Genomic DNA, 27049 nt, shown 5'->3' with positions numbered 1-27049 from the left:
GGGCCATGGCATAGTTGGTAGTAGGCATATTCCACGAACCAGACCTCGATGATCCATTCAATTCAATTCAGTTTATTTGTATAGCCCAATTTCACAAATTACAAATTTGTCTCGGAGTGCTTTACAATCTGTACACACAGACATCCCGGCCCCAAAACCTCACATCGGACCAGGAAAAACTCCCAAATAACCCTTCAGGGGGGGAAAAAGGGAAGAAACCTTCAGGAGAGCAACAGAGGAGGATCCCTCTCCAGGATGGACAGGTGCAATAGATGTAATGTGTACAGAAGGACAGATTTAGAGTTAAATTACATTCAATGAATTTGACACTTTAAACTCTGAATGAATGTAAAGGCAAAAAAAAGAAAAGATTTTAACCAGTGAACCGCTTCTTTTAAAGAATCTACGGAACACTAACGTGAAAGCCGTTTTCTAAACATTGATCAACACAACAAACAGCCGTTCTGTATATTATGGGGTTAGAATTTAACAAGAGGAGATGATATATACATGTAATGCTAATTAGATAGTAAGATAATTTAAAAAAAGAACAAGTAGCATTAACTATGATCCCAGAGTGGGGATATAATATCCCTGTAATCTACGCCAGTCTTAATAACACAGACCTCGAGAGCGTGACACTTTCAACTGACCCAAAATGCTGTTTTTAAGTAATGTTTAGGACAGTTTGGCATTCGGGCAATAAGGTTGAGTGTAGAGTATATGAATGTTCAGTGTTATATGAACACAATCAGGTTCGTAATATACTGTTCATAAGTTTAACTATTTATACAACGTGTCAGCTTAGCCCGCAAAAGTATTCACTCACCGATTAGCCCAACCAACCAAAGCCAAGAAAAGGTAGTGTCACAGAAGTCCTTGTTATAGTTGCCGAAGAGTCTCATACTGCCGATTGAATGTTCTGAATGTTCTCCAGGAAGGCGGCCGCTTCACTCGGGGTATTGAACTCGTGCCTGGTTCCATCGGCGATCACTCGCAGTTTAGCCGGGAAGATCAGGCTGAATTGGTAGCCTGCTTTCCTCAGCGCGGATTTGACGGGGGAAAAGGTAGCTCTCTTTTTAGCCACTTCAGTGCTATAGTCGGCGTAAATATGAATTTTCGAGCCCCTGTAGGACAAGGTACCTTTCTCTCGTGCCAGCTGCATTATACGTTGCTTCGTCTGGAAGTGATGAACGCCGGCAATGAAGGGCCGAGGCGCGCCGTCCGGTCTCCTCTGGATAGCCACCCTGTGCGCTCTGTCCACGGCTAAACTACGGGGGAAAGCGTCCGCGACGAATAATTCCTCGATGAAGGATTCAATGAAAGAAGTTGGTCGGGTGCCCTCCGCTCTCTCAGGTATGCCTGTAATACGGATATTGCATCTCCGTTATCTGTTCTCGAGATCATCAACCTTAAACTTCAGTAGCTCGTTCTCCTTCACGAAGCTGCCGACCGCGGCCTCCAGTGTAGTTATTCTCCCCTGAAAGTCGTTCATTGACGTCTCAATGGCTTAAATTGTCTGGTCGTGTCTGGCAATAGTGGCGTGGTTGGCTGAAATTTGAGCTGTCAGAGTGTTGATTATCCGCTCCTCCATACCGGCGAGTAGTTTCTGCATGTCAGCGAGGGAGAGCGCCGTTTTGCTGCCGTTGCTGTCGCCATGTGTCGTGTCGCCGCTAGCTAGGTCTGATGCTAGGCCGCCATCATGGACTTGCTTGCTCTCGCTTTCGTTTTTTGTTCCTCCTCTGGCTGCGTTGGGTTTGACCATGTTGAACTGAATACAGTGTACACCATAGCAGAAGTATGTCTTAGAAGCTGGTTCTTCAAGTTTGTCTTGGAATTATAAAAGCAAATGCCAAATAAATGTAAAATAGTGATGGAACCCTTCCGAAGAGCTGCCTACTCCGCCATGCGCAAAACCGGAAGTCTAGCCAGCAGTTTTAAACTGGATTCAATGTTGCCCGCCGTGGATGCATTTAACTATGGTCCGTGGCTTCGCTAACTTCACGTTCCTGACTATGGAGCTCTCGAAAACCAGAATGGGTTTCTCAGCGGGGAGAACCGGTTATAAACGTAAAGTGGCTAAGGCTGGTGGACAGTGAGATTCTGTCTACTCTTGCCAATAGTTATCCAGCGTTCCGGCTGCTCGGGGGCTGCCGGGGAACAGCTAGCAGAAGCTACGTCTATTAGCTCTGCACCGATGACGGGAGGGGGCAGGCTAACTAACGTCTGAGCTTCGATGGTGCAGAGCCGTGCATCTAGCCCAATTAGACCTGCCTCCAACCTAACGAATAAACTACACTTGTTGCATTTATCGTTATCATTAAAGGAGGCAGAGGAATAAATATACATTTGACACACTGAGCAAGAGGGAACGGGAGAGGAAGATAAGGCAGCCATCACTAGCTCCTATAAGCTGGCAACGAAAGTGACGTAATACGCTTACCAGAAAAGAGAGATGATGCGTTCAGGTGAATTACAGAAAGTAATTTAACATTTCAGTCTTCAGGGGCTGGTATTTGAAAACTTGTAATCCATATCAGAATGATTCGGATAACCAAATCCCCCTGTCCTCAGCTACGGTTCAACTATTGTCTCTAAATGTAAGTATAAACGTGGTCAGTGTTGATGCGTCCTAAAACTAGATGAAAGGCAATCATTATATTGATTTGAGAAAAATTACGTAAAAAAGCTGAGTTTGCGTTAATGCGAGCTAACGCTGCTCCATTAACTTCTATGTTAAGGAGCTAACAAGTTTGTTAACAGACTAGCGTCTGTATGTCGCAGTCCACATTTTAATGCATTTACTCGCAAATCATTGGGTGTAGATTTTAAAATGTGTTGTACATATCATTTTAGGAAACAGTTGTCAACAAAAGGGACAGCCCAAAAACCTTAATATTTGTTTTTATTTCAAGATGTTTGTAGAAAAAGAAGACAGCCAGTTAACACAGACCTGCTCCAAATGGCATAACCTTTTCAGCTTTGGTTATGAAAATTAAGTGTGTGTGCTGAAGGCATGTTAATAAATACATTTGACTGATTGTCGTTGTATATTATTTATTTTTTTTACTTCCGTTTTTCACGGTGTTTGCTGAAAAAGAAAGGAACGTGCAAAGAAAATAAACATTGATCGAACAGCAGTGAAGTGTAGCTATTTACATGTTATCTCCCTCAAATCCACCTCTGAGATGGGATCAGGGTAATCCTGATTTTTAGGATCAAACTGATCCAGGTTTCCCACTAAAGTTTTGAAATACTAAACAGCAGTTTTTTCCAAATCTGATCTAAATCTTCAGGATCAGATTTGCTTTGAAATAATAGTTTTGGGGATTTTATCAGGATTCAATCCAATCCAGGAGGATTAATCCTGTGGGAACATTTTGAAATACCGGCCACAGGGGATCAGGAATATGCTGAAATGTCCTCACAAATTAGCCAGCAGTAAAATGTATTGCGATGAACCAAAGTGTTCAACATGCAGACAGAGACTGACTGACTGACTAACATTAGTATCTTTGTCACTCAAACCTTAAATTGTTCCTAATGTCCTGCCTTTCTCACTTCCTTTCTCTCTTTAACCCCTCCCTCCCCCACATACACCTGCAGAAGTAGCTCGTAATGACACCTGCCCCGAGCTTCCAGAGATCTCTAATGGCTGGAAGACTTCATCTCATCCCGAGCTGGTGCAGGGCACCGTGGTGACCTACCAGTGTTACCCTAGTTATCAGGTGGTGGGCGCTGAGCTTCTCATGTGCCAATGGGACCTCACCTGGAGCGGTGACCTCCCAAGCTGTGAAAGAGGTTGGTACACAAAATCTTCAGCTGCGACTGAATCATCTACTTGAGAGCATACAAAACTTGTTCATGTTGTATTGCACCAGCGTTTCCTTTGAGCTTGTATCACCAACAAGGAAACATAGGAGATGATATTTGTAGATCTTGTTTTTCAAACCATTTTTTTTTAGCCTTGATTGCAAGTTAACTAGTCAAAAAACATCATCAGCTTGCAGGTAAATTTGTAATGCTGGCTGGCACAGAATAGTCAAAAAATCACAAGCAGGACTTGAGACGGAACTCTGTTGTGAAAAAATCTAAACCTATTTTTTTATCCAACAGCAGCAATTTCAGGAAGTGAGTGAAAGCAACATAGCCGACTTCAATCCTGTGTTTCTGGCCTAGCTGGTCCCTCTCCTGCTAGAACCAGAACAGGCCTGACGGGATGCTGGGACAGACACAACTCATTTCTTAATCCTCTAAAGGTCTCATGTAACCTGGCTCAGACCAACAGAGCTAGACTGTCTGATACTTTCTGAACAAACAGAGATCCCTGATAGTCATGGTGGCACAGATCTTTTTCATATTGTATTTCACATTTTGTACAATATGCATTTAAAGCAATATGTGATTTAGACACCTGGTCACTGGTTGCATGTGTCTTAAGGTACGATCAGAACAACGCAAACTGGCCAGTTTTTTGTAAGAAACATGAAATATTTGATGTTTACATTATTTTGTTGCCTTCCAGGCAGCCTTTGGTGTTCATTCAATTCAGTACTGCATCAAAGTAAACTAGTAATCAAATGGCTTCCTTTATAAAGATTACCGTTGTTCCTTATGTATTCAACTTGCTTCATTCATAAGAAGATTATGGGTTAGCCTACTTCTTTTTTTTTAAATACAGTCAAAAAAAGTGACAGTCAATACTGCATAACCACAAATAGGATGTTACTAACAAAGGTAAATAATAATATAGAAAACATAACACAGAAAACATATATCTGTGGTTGACTTGTCTTTACAGTGAGGGTTTTATATTATACTGGCATGACCAAAATGAATGGCTGTCTGGGTTAACAAGTAAGTTGCCCAGTACAGTCAATCACGCAGTTATTTTACCAGCTACAGGCCTATACGAATTATGGTTGTATTACCAACTCGGGAATCCTTTGGATTTGGAAACCGGTTATTACATTTGATATAGACTGATATATTTAGAACCAGGGGCTTTAATCCTTGCAATGGGTTGATCTCACTCTTCTTTAAACTGTCATATGCAGTTTCTATTAGATACATCCAGAGGCTTGTTGGGGTTAAAGATAGAAGAAGAGAACAAAGTTAATCCTTAATGCAGATTACATTGTGCAGCAGTGCTTCTTCAGTCCCTATAGTGTTAGATGTATTTGAAACATTATTTTATTCAAAGATCAGTTTTCAAGATGAATTGGTGCAAATCTGTATATATTTAGTTCACTGAAATATAGATGGTGAGATATAGAAGTGTCATATCTTAAGGCAAAACATTGCGCATATCTCGCCAGATTAATGCAAATAAACATGTTATATGTAATAAAATTATTCCAAAAGATTCAAACTTTATGTAGATAGACTGATAAATATGAGTTCATGGGGCAATGTGTGGGGCATTATTGAAATGGTAGTTGCAGCTTAGTTTAATTATATTTCAGTGATTGTGTCAGTCAATATTTCTCCAGCAATGTTTAAACAGTGAAATCAATTACTTAAAAAATGTATGTGGAAAATTGACTTAGTATTGTATATAATTGAAATAATAACCATTCTTCAATCTGGTACAATCCGGATCAATCCATCCATTTAAATCCGTGGGGAAAGCATCATGGTTGGTTAAGAAGATTAGAAAAGTATAATGCAAACATTTTAGGATTCTTTGAAAGAGGATTTTGGCTCAACAAATATGAGGGGACTTTGTCGAAATCTACAAATTAGGAGCTGCATGAGGAATTTGGGGGTTATTTCAGTGAAAAGTGAAAAATGAGCAACCTTTTCAAATTTGAACAAATAGCCTCAGTTATTATAAAATGCAAATACTCTTGTTATTATAAAATGCAAATACTCTTGTAACTGTTTTTAAAATCTAGGAAAGAGATGATTATAGAAACAGGAAATATGGAAAGACATAGTGGTTAATGTCAGGTGGTCAGTTTGATATGCAGAGTGCATATTTACACACAAATACATTATTTCCAGCTGTTATTATATTGTACACCAGCTAAACTTAAGTCGAAGAATCTGACTCATGGATGATAATTACTGATGGACAGAAGGATGCAGGTAGGAAATGTAGTATTGGAGAGTGGTTGCAAAAAGCATTCCCAGAATCTCTCCAGTTGTGCTCATCAAGAGACAGGTCTCTCCTAACAAAGAGGCATAGTCAACCCTAAAACTAGACTAGGCATGCGTGTTGGAGCTTCAAGGATTGTTCTCCGCCAAGAGTCAGTCATGGCCTGTTTTGGATGAATGGTTATTTATTCTTTTAATTTCCAGCAGACAAGGCCCAGGAAGTGCATTGCTGTTGCTCTTTGCATATAGAAATATGTACGTGTTCATTTTCATACAGATCGGGGAAGTGGAATCTGAGCAGAAGTTGTCACTAGAGACGCATGCATGTGGAGACGTATAATAATGCCAGTTTGGAACAGACCCTTTGTGTTTGATTACATAAAGTTGAATCTGTCTTATACGCCTTCATAATGCTCAACGTGTTTACTCGTACATCGTACATCTTTACCTCTCTCATCCCTTTTTCACGAGGAACAGTGTTTCAGCAACTGCTTTGGTTGTGAAATGTACAGTTTGCTGATGTTGAGTTTAAGTAACATCGCTGTTGAGGGGAGACAAAGAAAGACAGATAATGTTGTTTGACAATAACCAACCCTCTTACCCTGTTTTATCCATCCAGTGTTGTCTTGCGCTGACCCTGGAAAGGTGGAGCACAGCAGGCAGGTGCTGTCAGGTCCCCATTTCACCGTGGCTTCAACCATCCAGTATATTTGTAACAAGGGCTTCACTCTGTCTGGAAACAGCCTGCTCACCTGCTTCAACCGAGGGTCCAGAGGGCCCAAGTGGAACCAGAAGCTGCCGAGATGCCTGCGTACGTACGAGTTAGTGTTTCTCTGGGCTTTTATGGTTAGACTTGAAACTGAATTCAAATAATAAGACATTTAGACAGCCAGTGCGTGTCTGCTCTATGCTGCACACTTTATGGATTGATTGGCCTAGGTGTGTGAAAGTGTGAAAGTATTGTAAATATGGTGTGCAGACGAGATAGAAACGGTATCCTGCTCTGTAAGACTAAAGGTTAAAAGCTGGTTTTACTTTTATTTTATTCTTTTTTATAATCCATCTTTTTTTGATACACTATGGCACCTTATTGTCAGTCAAACTACAGGTTTTATTCATTTAAAAAGTGAAATGTGTTCTTATAAAAAATAATATAGGAGTAATTAGTATTAGCATGGCATTTATATTAGAGTTAGATGTATTTGTTGACATTAGTTCAAATTCTGTCTTCCTCCATCTCCATCATAATCTGCTGCTGTGTCTCTCTTCTCTCTCGCAACAGTCTTACGTTTTGGAACTACATCTTAATCTAAAGTAATATACAATGTGAGGTTTCTAAAAACAATTCCGAGAATTTATTTTTATGAATTTGCATTACTTTATGAGAAGATAAATCATTTGTGAGAAGATTAGTTGAGAGTTGTTTAAGTAAAGAAGACTCGCACATTCTTCCCATAGGTCAGGTTTCAAAATGATATCTGGGGCTACAGTCAAAACGTTCAGAGCTCAAGCCCAATCGATACATGAACCCCTCCAGTCATGGAAGAAAATCAGCATGTTTGTTAGTTAATTTACATTGCACCCTCCTTAATCTGGTCTCGGTATAATGCTGTCTTTCACATAGTTAACTCCCTTAAAGAACTTCTATTAGTAAAATAAGTTAATTTGTCTGTTTTTTAATTAGTTTTAGTGTCCCCTTATGCCCTGAATTTTTTCGCCTTCAAACTGACAAGAAGCAACCAATACAACTGTAACAATTAAAGATATTGAAGTATAAAATATGAGCTGAAGATTAAAAGTTTTATAAAATTTGTAGAAACTATTCATTTGATATGAGTATTTAGTTCTGTTGTTCAAAAGTTCCATTCATCCATCCATTCTCATCCGCTTAATCCGGGGTTGGATTGTGGGGGTAGCAGACCCAGCAGGCAGACCCAGACTTCCCTCTCACCTGCAACATTTTCCAGCTCATTCTGGGGGATTCTGAGGCGTTCCCGGGCCAGATGGGAGATATAATCCTTCCAGCGTGTCCTGGGTCTTTCCCGGGGTCTCCTTCCAGTTGGACGTGCCTGGAAAACCTCTTAACTCGACTCCCAGCTCCCTCCTAATGTCTGAGCTCCCGACCCTATCTCTAAGGCTGAGTCCGGCCACCCTATGGCGGAAACTCATTTCCGCCACTTGTATCCGCAACCTCGTTCTTTCAGTCACGACCAAGAGTTCATGACCATAGGTTCACAAGTTGTGTCGTTTAATTATTCTAGTTGTTTGCTTATTTAGGTTAGATTTGATAAATTAGGATATCTATTCATAGATTATTCCGGAATTAGTTTATTTCTTTAATAATTAATTGTGATAGAATTGTGGGTGATTTTAACGTACTTCTGCTACTCCTTTGCTTCCAATTCAGCTGGCAACCTAAAGGTGTCAGTCAGTCAAAATATAATTACCTCTTCAAACAGCCATGAAGGCATTAACCTCATTTGCATTAACCTCTCATGCTCTGCCTCACCTACTTTCTAGGTTGAAACATAAGGTGTGATGCCACCGACTAATAATTACACATTACACAGAGGCAGGAGGCATCACGAAAAAGGCCAGACCAATGAGGCCATGCATAGTCCCGCATTTAGTGAGCACAGCTCTCTAGTGGGGCAATATGGCACTATAAGCTCCTTAACCCTTGTGTTGCCTTCGGGTCATTTTGACCCGAATCAATATTACACCCTCCCCCCGCCTTTGGGTCATTTTGACCCGATTCAATGTTTCACCCTCCTGTTACCTTTATATTTACTAACATATTTTACCCTTTGGGTTCAATTTGACGCCAGCAATTAAAACCTCCAGAAAATTATTAGAATTAATATTGTTTTCCAAGTTTAAGTGTGAGGCACTTTATGTTTGTTTGTTGACTACCGAAAGAACACCGACATTAAACATTGAATGGGGTCAAATTAATCCTAATGCGGGGGGAGGGTGTAATATTGATTCGGGTCAAAATGACCCGAAGGCAACACAAGGGTTAAGATATGATGGAGCATCACCATTCAAGGTTCTGTGGGTGAGGAACATTATTTTAAATGTGATTCTTGATTTTACAGGAAGCCAGTGCAGAGCAGCTAATACAGTAGACATGTGATCTCTTTTCTTAGTTTTAGTGAGTACACAAACTGCAGCATTCTGGATTAACTGGAGGGATTTAAGAGATTTATTAGAGCAGCCTGATAAAAAGGAATTCCAGTAATCTAGTCTAGAAGTAACAAACGTTTGAATCAGTTTATCTGCATCGCTTTGAGATTACAATTACACAACATTTTCTACAATGAGTTGTTCAGAAGTTTTTTTAAGTGCTGACAGTGTAATATATATATAACTTTAGTGTTTGAAATGATTGCTGAGCATAATTTCACAAGATCAACTTCTTATTAACCTGTATTTGAGCCCATTCCTCTGGAGAGTGCCAACATCCTCAGCAGACTTCATGGCTGTCTACCTGTTGGGAGTTTGACAGTTCTTGTGCAGAATTTGTGTTTATTATCTGGCTAAATGTGATATTAGAAAGAAAGTAATTCACTGCAGACTGGAAATTGTTCATACCTAATTTGATGGCAATCTGGACAGAAAGATTATTGTAAGGAATTATCAATCGTGATTATCGTATCTGGTTCCAATGCACATTTTCTTTGTGGTCAATCTGAAATGTTTCTCCTCTTTAACTCCAGCTGAGATGTTTGAGCCCTGCAGTCACCCAGGAACACCAACGTATGGGATCCCCAGCTCAAACAAGCTCCATTTCCAGGCTGGAGAGACTCTCCACTACTCCTGTTTAACCGGCCACCAGCTGCTGGGTGAGCCTGTACTCCACTGTGTCCCTGGACACCCATCCCAGTGGAGTGGGCTGCCTCCTGTCTGCAAGGGTACAGAACTGCAGTCTAACATCTGCACTGCATTGTCAGGTCAACTTGAGTCTTAAAATACATGATCTAATTTGATGCCATGATCTAATTTACCATGAAAATCATGATTTACACAACTATTAATAAGTATAAATACTACGTAATAATACATACATGGCTCAGCTTAGATGGACTTATCCGGTGTATACAAATAAAAACTAGAGGTAAACTGAAACCTAATGAAAAAGATAGAAACCCCTTAACTCAATTTCATAATTTATAGATATTTACCTAAAATTCAAATCCTTTTGGCCTTTCTTTAATATTCCTGATGCAAACTAAAAAACTATTTTGAAAAATAACGTTAAATTTGAAAGCTTTATTCATTATTTTGGTTGAATTGGTTCATTCATTTCATTATGTGTCGCAGTATAATTAGAAAATGAGAATTAAACACTTGTATAGTCTGACGCTCTTGACTATGGTGAGGAATTTACATACTTGGGAAGCCTCGTCAGCAAAGACAACTCTGCTCAAAAAGATATTAGAGCAAGACTCGGAAAGGCACAGGGTGCTTTTGCTAGGCTACACTCCATCTGGAAGTCTAAGCAATACAGCTTAAGAACAAAGGTCCGACTCTACAACAGTAACGTAAAATCTGTGTTGTTGTACGGCTCGGAGTGCTGGCGAGTAACATCTTACGACATGAAAAAAGTCGAAGCCTTCCATAATGGATGCCTCAGGAAACTCTGTTGAATCTTCTGGCCTGAGAAAATATCCAATGCACATCTATACAAGAAGACTATGTGCAACAGTGTGGTGATAGAGATCAAACGCCGCCGATTCAAATGGCTCGGACACGTTATCAGGATTGACCAGGACCGCATCCCCAAGATCGCCCCACGATGGACTCCACCTAGTCCTGCGGCATAGCAGACCAATTGTTCAAATTGTTCTAAAAGCACCAAAATTGGCACACATGTAGATTAATATATTCTAAACATTTTTGGATATGGAGGCATTCAAGATTAGCCCTGTGGAAGATATGGCGGCCATTGTTCAAAATGGCCGCCATTTACCATTAGCGTCATTACATAGACTTCATTATGTGTCGTTAGTATGGTGCTAGATGGGCCAAAATTCCTTTTTTTTACATCAGAATTAACATCAATAAGTGTTTAACATATATTTAGATGAATCTTCTCAAAAATGGCCCCAAACTGGCCGCCATTTTGTGGAAAAAGTGGACATTTGATGAAGATTCCAATACTCAATGACATAATACCTCTAATAACCAGTACATGATTTCAGGAACACACTTTAATTGCTCAAGTTGCTTTTTATTTCAAATTGCTGGCAAAATTGCAATGGAATGGTAGTCAAAATAATACACAGAGTACGGGAGTTTACAGTATGGTCAGATTGTAGTTATATAGTCGACCAAAAGCCCAGTCTCTAGGCACAGTACTTACAGTTATACATTTATGGATAGATCTAATATAAATGAACAAATCTAAGTGGCTTCAAGAAGAGGACACAATAAACAGTTGCCAATACAATAACTTTCAGTATTGTGTAATCCTGCAGTACATACATGTAATACAATAACGTAGATTTTGCCACACTATGTTAATTATGATTCTGAACTTTTCAAATCTGGTCACCAGGATTATGAATGTCTACAGATCATAATGTTGGCTAGCAAGTTTTCTGTCCTAATCTACTGGCATTCGCCTTCACAGAAACACAGACCCGTGCATTGCAGTGAAGCCTTCTTGCACTTGCAGCGGTTTCTGCAGCCTTTCTTGCATCCGCAAGACACCAGCTCATAGCAGGTCTTGGATGCCTCAGGGAGTGTGGTCCAGAGTGGTGTGTAGGGCCCATCATCACTCCGATGCCAGCCCCAGTCTGTTGGTGGAGGGAGCACGGGCTCTGGTACCAATGCCTGGCCCCAGACATGACCACCCTGAAGGGCAGATCTCTTCACATGCTGCTCCAGAGCAGCGTAAGTTGGCGGATGTTCTGAACAGAGCTCTTCTTTGCAAAGAGCTTCTTTCTCGCCTTTGTTGACGTCCTTGCATTTGCTTGTGCGGTCATACAGGAGTATTACAAACCTCTCGATGACATGCATTGTATCCTCTTGGATGCTTGTGGGTGCATTTGCCAGACTCAGCAGGGCATCAGTGAGTTCTGGCAGCGTGTTCCATGTTGCCCAGGCAGATTTCTTCCCATGTCCGACGAAGGCTGACACAGTATCACACCCTGTGATGGCATGAAACATTGGAAGAGCACATGTCTTCTCTGGACCAAGGGAGGAAGCTATTTCATGGGCTGCAATGTAGCGGTAGTTCTTGCCTGTCCCAAAGGCTACCCAGAGTTCGTCTCCAGCTGGTAGTTTCTGGACTACCATCACTGCTAGGACCACGACGTCAGTGTCTACTGTTCGAACCTGTATCTGGTGGTGACCATGTTGTGCAGCATGTGCTACATGTAGCATCATGCGAGTGTCTGCCTCTTCTTGGTTGCATGGTGCGAGTGAGTTGACGTCCTCTTGCTGTGGAACACAGATCACCTGCTCCCCATCAGTGACCACCAGTTCCTTGCCTTCTTCTTGAAAGGACTCTGCAAGCATGGTGGAGAGGTAGCTGAAGAGCTCCACTTTGTTGATATCAACTCGCAGGAAACTTTGCCAATTTCCTGGTATGACTGCCGAGTCGACAACACGCCGACGTACTTCCTTTCCACGCTGTTCTCTGGTTGATGCCTTCAGGAATCTGCTCTGTAGCTGTCCCACACAAGGTCAAGACGTGATACATGTTGGAGCTGTTGTACAACGTATGGGATGAACACTTGCTGTGCATATTCCTCGAACGTGTTGGCAGTACCCGGCTTCAACATCTGTACGATTACTGCTCCATCGAGGACAACAGCAGTGACAGTAGGCGCTTCAGACTGAGGCTCAGCATGGCCTTCAAGGCACACCAGCAAGTCACTCTTGCTCCCTAGGTACAGTCTCCCTCCGTCAGATAAAGCTGGAGGTGCCGCTGGTAGTGGCTTCTGAAGAGTGTGTTCTGGCGCGCTTGCCTGGGACATTGTCAGTACTACCAAATGCTGAGCTGCTTGCGATGAGTCTCTTCTCTGCTCTTTGTAGCATTGTGTTATTGTATTGGAGCATACATGTTTTATGCCACTTGGCCTGGTGGGCAACCATTGTCGCCTCAACACCTTGTCCTTCATCTAGTCTCTGTAACTGAACAGTTCTTGGCAGTTTTCCTAGTTCATCAAACTTGACCAAGTTTGCAGCCATTGTCGTGTATCCACTCCCAGGGTCTCGGCGTTTAGACAGTACTGGGCACACAAGTGACTCTGTTGTCTCCTCTTGACATACAAGACACAGCTTCCAGTTTGTCTCAGGAGGTGTTGTGGGAGTACGTTGCTCAAAAGTATCGACCAGTTGGAACTTCTTTGCCATGGCTGCAGTCTGGAACAACGCGTCTCTGATGTCAGGTGGTGCTGCTGCTGTAATCCACCACCAGTTGAATGGTTATCAAAGCCTCACCTGCAAAGACACAAAACACCACCATGTTACCACAAGCTACTACTACAAGTACCATGACTATCAACACTATACTATTACTGCAGCCGCCATCACTGCCACCACCGCTGCCGCTGCAAAGTAAAATTCATTTTCTTGTAAAATGGTAGCCATTTTATTTGGTAAGCACACAAGTATGTGTAATTGTACACTACTTATCACCTCTAGCACACTTATCACCTCTAGCATCCACAAAAAGACAAATTATGGTACATATTCAATGACGCTAATGGTAAATAGCGGCCATTTTCAAAAAATGGCCGCCAAATGTGCTACGGGGAGAATCTTGAATGCCTCCATATCCAAAATTGTTCAGAATGTATTAATCTACATGTGTGCCAATTTTGGTGCTTTTAGAACAATTTGAACAATTGGTTTCGTATTTTTTACTATGCCGCTGGGCTAACCTGGGAAAAGGAAGCAAGGCCGTCCCAAGAACACCTGGCGGCGAACGGTGACAGCGGAGCTGAAGGAGATGAACCTAACCTGGGGCGAGGCACAGCATGCGGCACAAGACAGGTCCAGATGGAGGCAGATCGTCGAAGCCTTATGTCCCATTAGGGACGAAGAGGATTAAGATAAGATAAAATAGTCTGATGCAGAATTATTAGGAAATTGAGCAGATAACAGGTTTTCGAACTGTTAAATGTATGGACAGATCAAACTGCAAGGCTATTCTGTGGCTCTTGTTTGTTGAGGTCTGGACTAAATGTGTTCAGAACACACATTGTCCTCAGCTGTGTTCTTGCCTTGCTAGTTGCACAGACTATTGATGCACAGCAGTGCACGTCATGGTGTGAAGTTTTTACAACATCCAATTTATTTGATTTTATTTATTTATAAAGGGCTTCCAGTGTTAACTACTGCAGTGGCGACTGATCTAACACAAGAACCACGAGCGAGACCAGTTCTCCTTGATTCATTTTACTTCCTGGCAGCTTCCAAGCAGCTACCATCATCTTGTGTACTTGTTTGCACACCGACTCAAAAATGCCATCATAAACATGACTTTACATACTGGTGTAGGCATTTGGACAGTCAAATCCTCTATATTATTTAACATCTATATCAAAGACAATTTAACAATAACAAAAACGAAGCTAAACAAAGACACTGAGTATGTTTTAAAAAAGTAAGTGGAACACATCACTCACATTGAGAGGCCAGAGAGGAAATTAGTTATTTTATTTTGTCCTAACACTTTGAAGAAGTTGCAGTCTAGAGATAGCAATAACATAAGGGTGGTCTTTAGTTTGAGCCTGCACTCTGATTAAATCACACACAACTTTCAGACTGGAGCAGGTTCCCAGTGAACACTTGTTTGCAATGTGCAGCCTTTTACGAGAGATTTTTCAAAGGATTTACAGTCCAGTTGCTGTGCATCCTCAAAGCAATGGACTGACAACACAATTGTGCCGTTACATTTATGCCTCATTCCTTAGTGTGTGACACAACATTTATGGAACTTTTTCAACATGCTTATTGTAAGGTCTACAGGTACTGGAACCCAAAAGCATGACACGTAAACAGGAATAAAGGCAGAGGGTCTTTACTTGGTGATTCAGGTAGGGTCAAACCCGGGTCAAATAAGGCAACAAATCCAAAAAAGGGCAGGCAAAATCTTAAATCAGATCAACAGACAAACAGGGTCGTAACAGGCAGATGATAATTAGTATTTAGGAATTCGCTGGAGAGTTTTGCAATGACACACAAGACAATCTGGCAGTGGATAAGTGGAAGGGAGGGAGCTAAATAGTGAGGGACTAATGAGGGGATGGGCTGCAGGTGAGAAGGGCGTGAGGACCAGGTGAAGGGAATGAGGGACAATCAGGTGAGGATGACAGGATCTGGAATGACAGGAGAGTTAATTAAGCATGCAGGCAGGATGAATATAACTATGAAGGTGGAGAAGTCGTGACACTTATGATATATATTGTGGAGACATTTATTTTAAATATAAGATTATTTTGTCTGAACACTAATATCCCCATAACCACACAATAATTAGATATTTCACTCCATTTTGCTTATTTATCCTCTTCTGAATGTTGCTCTTTTGAGTTTGTACAACACAGCCACAGCATTATAACTATTAATGTACAGTTATTAACAATGGCCCTGAAGCAAAGCTTGAAGTGTAAGAATAAATCCCAGGACTCCATTGAGCAGATTATGGTCTACATAATCTGCTCAATTGAGAAAATTATATATAAAGGCATGGGTTCCTTTTAATGTTTTTTTTTTTTGCCAGTCATAAACATCTTCAAAATGTATGTGTCCCTTTTTACTGAAACTTTTCGGAATATTCCCATTATTCAGCAGGGATCTTTCCAAGAGTATGTAGATATTGAATGGGTTTCCTATTCATTAAACCTCAATCTGCTCACGTGGATAAACCAACTCGGTGGAACGACAAGCCGTCAGGGGAGAAGGCAGACAGAAAGCAGAGAAAGCAGAGGAATCAGAGGATATTCTTGTGTTCGGGAACAGAAGGCTATGTCGGTTTACTGGGGCAGAAGCAAGGCGGAAAAAACAAAACAGGCAGAGTTGGCAATGGGAAAACAGTCGGAGGGAAAACGCTAGAAAGTCTGGCATAATGCGGAGAGCAATTTGGCAGTGAGAATGTGTGAGACCTCCTAAGAACTCCTCTGAGTTAGAATCCACAGCCGGATGGGTGGAGGGACTCTGGAAGTAGAGTTCTTTGGATACAGAGGAAAAAGCCCTAATTGTCCAAACAAGCCTGTTGGCCGCTCCTGGAAGACATTTTATTTTTGGAAGGCTGGTCAGGATGCTGGTGACGAAACCTGGCGATGAGTCGGCTCTAGAAGTAGAGTTCATTGGATACAGAGGAAAAAGCCCTCATCTAATTGTCCAAATAAGCCTGTTGGCCGCTCCCGGAAGACATTTTAGTTTTGGAAGGCTGGTCAGGGTTCTGGTGATGAAACCTAGCGATGAGTCGGAGTTGAAAATGTTATGAGCCAGAACCAATTGCCTCTCTTCCGGACCGTATCCCTCCCAGTCGACAAGGTACTGAAGACCTCACCCCCAAGATTCAAGATTCAAGATTCAAGATTCAAGATGTTTTATTTGTCACATACACACACAGGGTGTGCAGTGAAATGAAAGTGGCAATGCTCAGCAGGAATGTGCAAGGGCAACAAGTACACACTATTTACAATAAAAAACAACACAATATTTACAGTAAGTGTGTGTGTGTGTGTGTGTGTGTGTGTGTGTGCCTAAGAGGGGCAGTTGTGTGGGTCTATGTGGGGGTCCTGGTGAGGTCGGAGTTCACAGTCCTGATGGCCTGAGGAAAGAAACTCCGTCTCAGTCTCTCTGTTCTTGCAGCGTGACTACGGAGGCGCCTGCCTGACCGCAGCAGCTGAAACAGTCTGTTGTTGGGGTGGTGAGGATCCTTCATGATCCTGCCGGCTCTGGTTCTGCACCTCCTGGTGTACAAGTCCTGCAGGGTGGGAGTGTAGTTCCAATAGTGCGTTCAGCCGAACGCACTACTCTCTGCAGAGCCTTCCTGTCCTGAGCGGAGCAGTTGCCAAACCAGGCTGTGATGCTTCCTGTCAGGACGCTCTCTACAGCTCCAGAGTAGAAGGACTGAAGGATCCTCTGGGAAACTTTAAATTTCCTCAGCTGCCTGAGGTGGTAGAGGCGCTGCCTTGCCTTTCTCACCAGAGTGTCTGTGTTCGTTGACCATGTCAGATCCTCGGTGATGTGGACTCCCAGGTATTTATACCGCTCACCCTCTCCACAGTAGTCCCGTTAATCCCCAGTGGTGAGTACGTCCTCTGTTGTTGTACCCTCCTAAAGTCCACAATCAGCTCCTTAGTTTTGGTGACATTCATGATGAGGCTGTTGTCCCGGCACCAGAGTGACAGATCAGCAACTTCCTCCAGGTAGGCCTTCTCGTCGTTGTCGGAGATCAGGCCCACCACCACTGTGTCATCCGCAAACTTGATGATGGTGTTGAGCTGAACCTGGCCACACAGTCATGTGTGTACAGGAGTACAGTAGGGGCTGAGGACGCAACCCTGGGGGATCCTGTGTTCAGGGTGAGGGATTTGGAGGTGTGTCTGCCCACCCTGACCACCTGTGGCCTGGCGGTCAGGAAGTCCAGGATCCAAGCACACAGGCGGGTGTTCAGTCCCAGCTCAATCAGCTTGCCGGCCAGTCTGGGGGGGACTATGGTGTTGAAAGCTGAACTATAATCAATGAACAGCAGTCTCACATAGACCCCCCTCTGGCTGTCCAGATGAGAGAGTGTGGTGTGCAGTACCTGGGAGACAGCATCATCCGTGGATCTGTTTGGGCGATAAGCAAACTGCAGCGGGTCCATGGAGGAAGGGAGGAAGGCGCAGATGAAGTCCTTTATCAGCCTCTCAAAGCATTTCATGACCACCGAGGTGAGGGCCACCGGTCGGTAGTCATTCATACATGCTGGAGAAGCATTCTTGGGCACAGGGACAATAGTGGATCTCTTGAAGCAGGCGGGGACCACGGACTCAGCCATGGAGAGGTTGAATATTGTGGTGAACACTGGAGCTAGCTGGTTAGCACAGGTCTTCAGTACTCGCCCAGATATGCCATCTGGACCTGCAGCTTTCCTGGTGTTCACCCTCAACAGAGCCCTCCTCACACTGTGCTCGGTCACAGAGAGTGTGTGTTCATCCCCAGCGGTAGAACTCACCTCGGCTACGCTTAACGGTGTTGTTGTTAGTCGGCGAGCTAGCGCTGTTGTTGCTAGCCTCAAACCGTGCATAAAATGAGTTCAGGTCGTCCGCTAGGGATGCGTCGGCACTCACCATTGCGCGGGGTCTGCTCTGGTAGTCTGTGATAGTCCGTAGCCCCTGCCATAGGCGCCTGGTGTCGCGCTGCTCCATCTGTGATTCCACTCTGTCTCGGTACCTCCTTTTGGCTTCCTTCACCGCCCTCCTCAGTCCATAGACCGCTGCCTTGTACTCGTCCATGTTGCCGGATACAAGACCGGAGTTATAGGCAGCAGTACGGGCGTTCACAGCTTCACGGATGGATCTATCAACCCACGGCTTTTGGTTAGGAAAGACCCTAACTTTTACCGTGGGGACGATGGTGTCCGCTAGCGTTGCTATGAGGCTCATTGCTACTGCAAGCTCGCTGACGTCACTGGAACTGGATTGGATCATGTCCCAGTCGACGACACGCAGAGCGTCCTGTAGCTCAGCCTCTGATTGGTCAGACCACCGCTTTACGTTCCTCGTCACTACCGCTTCCCGCGCGATCTTTTGCCGGTACTCCGGAAGCAAGAAAATGGCGGCATGGTCCGATTTGCCGAACGGAGGGAGAGAGACAGCCTTGTAGCCTCTCTTGAATGGCGTATAGCAGTGGTCCAACGTTCTTTCCCCTCTGGTAGCACACGTAATGTGCTGGTGAAAGTTCGGCATGACCTTTTAGGTTTGCCTATTAAAGTCCCCATCCACCACCACAGCGTAGTCGGGATACTTGTTCTGATGCCGACATAACACATCATGTAGGTCCGATAGTGCTACGTCGGTGTCCGCTTGTGGTGGTATGTAGACGGCTGTGGTGATGACCGAGCTGAACTCCGGGGAAGGTAGAATGGACGGCATGAGATCGTCAGATGTTCCAGGTTCGCGAGCAGGAACGAGAAAGAGTCTTAATGTCCTTGGGGTCGCACCACTTGTTGTTAGTCATGAAGCAAACCCTCCACCCTTAGATTTACCAGACTCTTCCGTTCTGTCTGCACGGAAAACAGAGAAGGACTCGGTTGGGCATATGACTCGATCCGGCACCAGCGGGGTCAGCCATGTTTCCGTCAGACAAAAGATGTTACAGTCCCTCATGTCCCGTTGGAATCTGATCCTTGCCCTAACATCATCCATCTTATTTTCCAGAGACTGGACGTTAGCAAGAAGGATGCTGGGCAGAGGTGGACGGTGGGCTTGAACTCTCAGTCTGTTCCGAATTCCGCTCCGTTTCCCTCGATGTTTTCGTCGTCTCCCCGTAGTAGCGGCTCCACTGTTGTTGTTGTGGTTCGCTCGTACGATCTCTGCAGGCCACGCTGGATCGATGGAAAAAGTGGACAAAAACCCTTGTTTTGCGCAAAAGTTTATGTCCAAAAGTGTGCTGCGGTCGTATGCTGTTAGTGCCGATGTGTTTGTGGCAAAGAAAATATTTTTAAAAAACACAAAAACTAAAAGAGCGCACAATCTCCGCGGAGCTACCTCGACGGCGTCTGGACACAGCCGCGCCATCCCCAGCGGCGGAAGCAAAGCGATTACACAGGACAGGCTAATATGAGGCAAGAGGGCTGAGGAGGAAAAGACCTCAGTTGGCAACTACGTCAACTTGAATCCAATTCAGAAAAAAGATTTGCAGAGAAATTAGTTTAGCCATATCCTGAGCAAACGGGAGTTTGGGCAGAGGAATACAATTTGCAAGCTTTGAAAACTTGTCGACCACTTTTTAGGATGGCGATGTGGCCCTCAAATGGTGGTAAGTGAAGTCCAGGAAGATGTGGGACCATGGACAATAACGCACTGGGAAAGGCTGAAGGAGGCTGGCCAGAGCCTGGTGAGGAAGTACTGTCACCAGAAGTTCTGTCAACAGAAGCGCTGCCGAAGAACGTCCTTTGGATGTCTGGGTGGCAGGTAAGCTTTAGAGGAGTGGGAACACTGGAGTACATTGGCCCTCAGTCACGTCCCTCACTGATTCCTCAATCTCCCAGGTGAGGACAGTGACTAACCCTGGAACTGAAAGGGAAGGGGATCAGGATATATCAGAGAGTGAAGTGGAATCATATGAAGAATAGAGACCACCTGGCCTGTAAAGATTTGAGTCTCTTGGCTGTGCAGATTTACTCCAGGTTCTTGTCCAAACCAGTAATGGGAGTTTGGTACCTTTCAGACAGTGACGCCACTCCTTCAGTGCAAGCTACACTGTTTAAAGTACTTTTACCGGTTAGTCTGTGCACTTTATTTCATATTTTCTATTTAATTATTGCACTTTGTAATTTTTTTACTGTGTTAATTGTTGTTGATTGTTTAATGTTATCCTGGATGGACTGGCGGCCTGTCCTGGGTGTCCCCTGTCTTTGCCCTATGTCAGCTGGGATCGGCTCCAGCGCCCCGCGACCCTAATGAGGATGAAGCGGTATTGATAATGGATGGATGGATGTTTAATGTTATTATCCAATGTTGCACCACCCGCCATGAACAATTCCTTGTACGGTATGTGAAAGCATACCTGCCAATGATTAGGGACATGCTCTATAGAGTGAGTCGGGACACTCAGACAGGGCAGGAAAACCCCTAGTTGCTGTTGCCGAAGCGCCGCCGGTAGATTTGTTTCCATGCGGCTCACTATAACCCGATGGCTGGTCACATCAGATACGAAAAAACACTAGACCGGTTAATGACCCCATTTTATTGGCCGTTGATGGTCAATTCAATTCAGTTTATTTTGTATACCCCAAAATTGCAAATTACAAATTTGCCTTGGAGGGATTTACAATGTCTACACATACGACATCCCTGTCCCAGGACCTCACATTGGAACAGGAAGAACTCCCAAAAACCCAGAGGAAACCATTCCACAGCGAAAAAAAAGAGGAAGAAACCTTCAGGAAAGCAACAGAGGAGGATCCCTCTCCCCGGATGGACAGAAGCAATATATGTCATGTTTCCAGATGAAAGCGTTACAGCGTTACAACACATTCAATGAATATGACGGAAATTGTGACTAATGAGTAGTAAGCATGGACCACGATGCAGATTTCCACAATCCATGAAACAGAAGGCGGAAGAGAGGAGAGGCGGGGGGCGGCATCAGCAGGGCCCTTGAGGCAGGAGGCACAAAGGCAGATGCATGGCCATTGGGAAGGAGACCAGGTCCAGTCCAGGGGCTGGATGCAGAAAGCAGGGGCAAGCGGTCAGGAGCCAGGACCAGCTTCAGACACAGCTAGGTCCAATGGACCCTATGAGGTGAGAAGGCACAAAGACTCCGGGGAAGAAGTAGAGTCAGTAATGTACAATGAAGAGATGAAAATGCGTCCATAAGGAGAGAGAGAAGAGGAAACAGTAGTCGCGACTGAGGAAGCGGAGCGGAAACAGACGAAGCTACCTTCAAAAATAATTTTCCGATGCTAAAAAAGTCCCATTGTGCGCATGGAAACGAGGTACAAATACAATATCATATTCACTGACTTTGCAGAAGAAACCTTTAACTCTTGATTAAAGTTGCGCAGTTTGGTTCATCTTGTGCTACGATGCGTTTGGGCAGGACCCAAGAGCAAACACGGGGACCGCAGGGTAGGTGAAGAGATCAGACAGGGAAACAGCAGAAGTGGAAGATGTATGTCAAGTAAAGAAAAAGGTCAGCCAGAATGAGTCGAGCTGATAACTATTAACTTTTTTTATAATTCAATTCATTATGCCCTTTTTCCCCCTTGTTTCACATTGTTACTGTATTACTCTCAGCAAATCCGGCAGAGTATGATGAGCACAGATTAGATGGTAAATTATGCCAAGAAGTTAATTTCACCTTAAATTTTCAGAAGATTAGGTGATCCTAAAAGATATTTGTGTGAACAATATTTCAAGTTCAGCCATTATAATAAACAACGTTGAATCCCTGGAACTCTGCAGCAGAAGGGAGTTCATAAGCAAAATACATTTTGCTAACGAATTACCTTCTGTTGCAGAGTTCGAAAACATGACAATACAGTCTAAATGTGTGTGCTAAACAGAGGGAATGTTAACACTTTACTTGTTAGACTGAAACGTATTTCAATTTTCCTTTCTGTCTCCAATAGTGTCTACTGCACACCTAAGAACGGAGGGGGCCCAAGTAGCATTTGCTTTCTTCATCCCTACCACCCTCCTTCTGATCCTGATCATTGGGATCTACCTCTACTTCTCAAAGTAGGTTTAAATGAACAGTGAAGAAGGAAAGAAATGTTGACATGTTTATAAATGTGGCTTTAGCTACTCACTGACAACAACAGTTAATGATTTAGTCATGATTTGTCAAATGTATAGTTCCCTTTGTATTACACTACAATTAGGAGCAGGTCTCCAGAGGGAATTAGTTAGATGTGTATTATCTAATAGCACAAGTAACAAAACATTTAAATTAGGGCTGTGAAACGATTAAAATTTTTAATCGGGTTAATCACAGGTTTTTGTGGATTAATCATGATTAATCACATATTACCGATATTCTCGGTATATTTTGTGAGAACATAGAGATTTATGACAAAAGACGGATATATACATTTATACATTCTTCTATACAATGGTGCTGCAACAGAGCAGTTATTTAGCAGTTTTCTTCCATATGGAACATTAATACATCTTCATCCTAAACAGAATGTTTAACCCTCCTGTTACCTTTCGGGTCAATTTGAACCCATTCAATGTTTAATGTCGGTGTTCTTTGGGGTCAATTTGACCCCAGGCTGTTTTTCACTGTGTCAAACATATAAGAAATATCAACTTTTTTATTTATTTAAAGGGCTATTTAGGTAGTCAACAAACAAACATAAAGTACCTCACACTTAAACTTGGGAAGCAATATTAATTCTAATAATTTTCTGGAGGTTTTAATTGCTGGGGTCAAATTGACCCCGAGGGTAAAATATGTTGGTAAATGTAAAGGTAACAGGAGGGTTAAACAGAACATTTTTCTCTTGTTTGTCAACCATTAACTCCACCATGATACAATCTAAAGGCCTCTAGTCTTCCTTTAGCAGCTGCTGAGGCAAACTGACTGTGTGGGTTTTCTTCATGAACTGGGCCGTGATGAAAGGGACGGCGGGGACACCGCTGCAAAGCTGAAACCTCACCGGCCCGGACACGGGGACAGATTGACAAGTGACTTTTTTTTTGCTCGGTCCCGATGCGCGCACGGAGCTCTGTGGCGCGAGACGGAGATCGATAAGTGTTAACGCAACGCGAAGAGACAGAAATGACATGCTGCTGTGGAGATACGATCAACAACAGACGTTTAGTTTAATAAAAGAACAAAGACGTGCTATAGAGAACATGTCAGGGGGCGGGCCAATCTTTTTAATGTCATGCGATCTACGCCACGATCGACTGGCAGGTCGCGATCGACGTGTTGAGACCCCTGATCTACAGGAAGTAAAAGTCGTAACAAGGTTTCCGTAGGTGAACCTGCGGAAGGATCATTACCGATGAACAGACCGTCTGTATGAGAGCGGACATAGTTCAGATTGAAGTGGTGTATTGGAAGCTCATTTTGCAAGTGACTTTTTTTTCGTCCCGATGACCAACAACAGACGGATTGGAAGCTCATTCTGCGCATGCGTTAAATGCGTTAAAAAAAAAAAAACTAGTTAAACCTGTAATTGAATTAACTGAGTTAACGCGTTATTTTTCACAGCACTAATTTAAATACATAATACATAAATCGATAGAAAAGGACTGGGCCTGTGATGTAAGAAACTCAGAATGGACAATAAAAAAGGACACATGTCCAATAATTAGTAAAGAAGGTAACATAGACCAAATAGACAGAAATGTTCAGATCAGTACACATAAATATGTATTGTCCCTGGAGGGGATATTTGGTTCACAGTAAACACACAAAAACAACATCCAAGATTGTACAATGTGCTCTGCAATCAATACAGACATTTAAATAAATGAAATATAAATGTGAATATTGCTAAGAGGTATGACACATTGTCAGGGCTCTCAAGTTTTGAAGACAGGCAAGCGTGAGATTTCCATCAGCACCCGATACAGCTGACCGTTCCGCGCGCCGGCATCGAGCCGGCATCGAGCCGGCATCGAGCCGAAAAGAGTTGTTGACGGACGGGGGGGTGCTAGTGACTATTTCTACTCCGAGAAAAGTTGTTGACGGGGGGGGTGCTAGTGACTATTTTTTTGCTCCATCCCAATGCGCGCAAACCGGCGTCGGAGCTCTGCAGCGGAACAATCGATCGGCGTATTGAGCACCCCTGCGTTCAAGCATTAAATAGCCGAGAGGTTTTTTCAGCGTGAGGAATTCGATGTGTGGCGGGAGTGCGTGAGATAAGACCGAAATGCGTGAGTCTCACGCTCAATGCGTGAGACTTGAGAGCCCTGCATTGTCATACCTCTCGCACACTACACTCTCATTGTATCTCACTGTATGCTACCTATGTTAGCATTCAGCTGATGAATATAGTGGGACATTTAGCTAACAAAAAGCTAGATATTTTTCTCGGGGGTTCATGGCGACAAAGAGCTAAAGGAGATTGAGTTTCAGATAAATGTGAAAAAGCAGATGAATGCTAATCTGAAACTGAATTAGTGCCCCACAGTAAATAGGCAACTGTTTGGTAACGTGTTAGCCTATTGTGTTCTCCCAATCTGCAATTTAGCCTCTCATTGTCAACCACCAAACAGCCGCCGACCCTGGCTGGGGTCCAGGAAACGAATGCCACTGCTCTTTGTCTTAATCCAGGTCAACCAACCAACGTTTTCGGGGTCACCAATTGAAAGCGTGTAATATATTGGGTGCCTGGTCGAGCCTTCAGAAGAATTAACCTGACGACTTCTCTCGTTCTGGTAGATTTATTCTCTGGTCAGAACAAAGTACAACCCAAATCACTGATTTGGCTCAGAGGGCTTTACAATTTGTACACATACAATATCCTCTGTCCCGAGACCTAATATTAGTTCAGGAAATACTTCTCTGCAAAAAAGACCACAACGCAGAAAAACGAGAACAAGAGAAGAAACCTTAGGGAAAGCAAAAGATGCGGATCCCTCTATCTGGATGGATAGAAATGCAATATCGGCAGGGTAGGTGAAGAGTTACAACACATCCCATACATATGACATTATTAATAAAATTATGGATCAAGGATTTCAGTACACAATGACAAAAAATAGAGTTTTACCCAACTAGAATATACTGTATGACAGAGAAAGGAAACATACATAAATATGCAGTCCATTATTTGTCCTTCAGTCTTAAAAAGGTATATTCACTTTATGTACAGTATGTTGCTGTTATTATTCCAGGATGGTAATTACTTCCAACATAGGATTATAAAATGTATATTTTTCCTTCTTTGTCATGCATGTATTCCATGTCTGTACTCAGGGTTCAGAAGAAGTCACTGCAGATCTCCCTGTCTTCCAACCTACGATACGAAACCATCACTGGAGAATCTACATTCGACAACTCAGTTTATGAGACAACAGTGAGTCAACATATGTCAGACTTTTAAAGGGTTGCCTTTGCTCACGTGTTTTTAACTGGGCCTGGTGCATAATTCTACAGGCAATTTGTCCTTTTCCAGTATTCCCCTGTTCCTCATTGCTTCTCTTTCTCACTACTCATCATCACTGGACCCTTAGTTTGAGACCAGAGTAGATTTTACAGCATGGCTAGATTAACGTGCTGTAGTGGCCTAGGACTAATAATGAGTTGTTGGGAACCCATTCCTCTGGCTCTTTGAATAATGTGGACAGTTTTTCTAGACTACTTGCTGGCTCCAGACTAGCTTTGGTAATCTTAACCAATCAATGTAGTATTATGCAACACTTTTGCACAAAACTGATGTGTAAATCTTTAAACTACATAGTTTAAAATGTGTCCCTGTCTTATCTTACAACTTTAAGCCTTTCACTTTTCAGTGTATTAAAGTTAATTGCAACATGTTGGTCGCCTAAAATGTCTTATTCCGAGTTCGGCTGTATTTAGCTCCACCATCTTGTGTCACTTTTGGTTCCAAACAACAAAAATGACAAAACCTCAAAAAATAAGATTACAGTGGCCAAAAAGACACATTTGCCTCTGTACAATATGTAGTTTGCATTTCATTAGATAGGGTTGGGTTTAGGGTCTTTCATGGTACTGTGATGTTGTGGCCCTGTGTTGTTGATTCTGTCTGATTCCCTTCTCTCAAAGTCAATAGATCATTTGAATGGGTTTTGGTCAGCGGAGAGTTTTACCTCAAATCTTCTCAAGTCAAGAGTCGAAAGCGGATATATTACTGACGATTTCCTTAACTTAACTAATTCCTCCATGAATCACATGGATGTATCTATAATTAATAATTCTGAATATTCGAAATGTAAGCCGCATTCTACCAATATAGTAGTATATCCCAGTGGTTCTCAAACTTTTTCTGTCACGCCCCACTTCGGGGGAAGAAAAATGTTCGTGCCCCATCGCCTCAACAAAATTGTAACTAAATGGTCAATGCTGAATTTTTATTTGAAATATCAACTTTGTGTGGCTCCTCCATCTGTGCTTTTTCAGATAATAGAATAAAGAAAATTGCAATCACTTTTAACTAAACCATTGCTCCATCAGACAAAAACAAATAGAAAATGCAATCACTTTGTTAAAACAATGCAAAAAAAGTTGTGCAATAAATAACTCATATATGGCAAATAGCTTATTGTGGCTGCAAATAACATGTTTCGCACTG

General features: G+C 42.9%; 1 protein-coding gene across 1 annotated transcript in view; it reads left to right on the top strand.

The window, feature by feature from the left end:
• sez6b (seizure related 6 homolog b) overlaps window positions 1–27049 on the top strand; it is a 172991-nt gene that overhangs the window by 142276 nt on the left and 3666 nt on the right. The window contains exons 11-15 of the mRNA XM_056441222.1: window positions 3607–3801; window positions 6719–6910; window positions 9819–10013; window positions 22409–22517; window positions 25714–25813. Coding sequence (XP_056297197.1) covers window positions 3607–3801; window positions 6719–6910; window positions 9819–10013; window positions 22409–22517; window positions 25714–25813 — 791 coding nt within the window. The remainder of the gene's footprint in view (window positions 1–3606; window positions 3802–6718; window positions 6911–9818; window positions 10014–22408; window positions 22518–25713; window positions 25814–27049) is intronic.

The sequence above is a fragment of the Pseudoliparis swirei genome, chromosome 20, assembly GCF_029220125.1.
Source record: "Pseudoliparis swirei isolate HS2019 ecotype Mariana Trench chromosome 20, NWPU_hadal_v1, whole genome shotgun sequence".
Classification (NCBI taxonomy): Eukaryota; Metazoa; Chordata; class Actinopteri; order Perciformes; family Liparidae; genus Pseudoliparis; species Pseudoliparis swirei.
The sequence above is the reverse complement of the archived record's forward strand: the minus strand, read 5'-3'. Positions and strand labels throughout refer to the sequence as shown.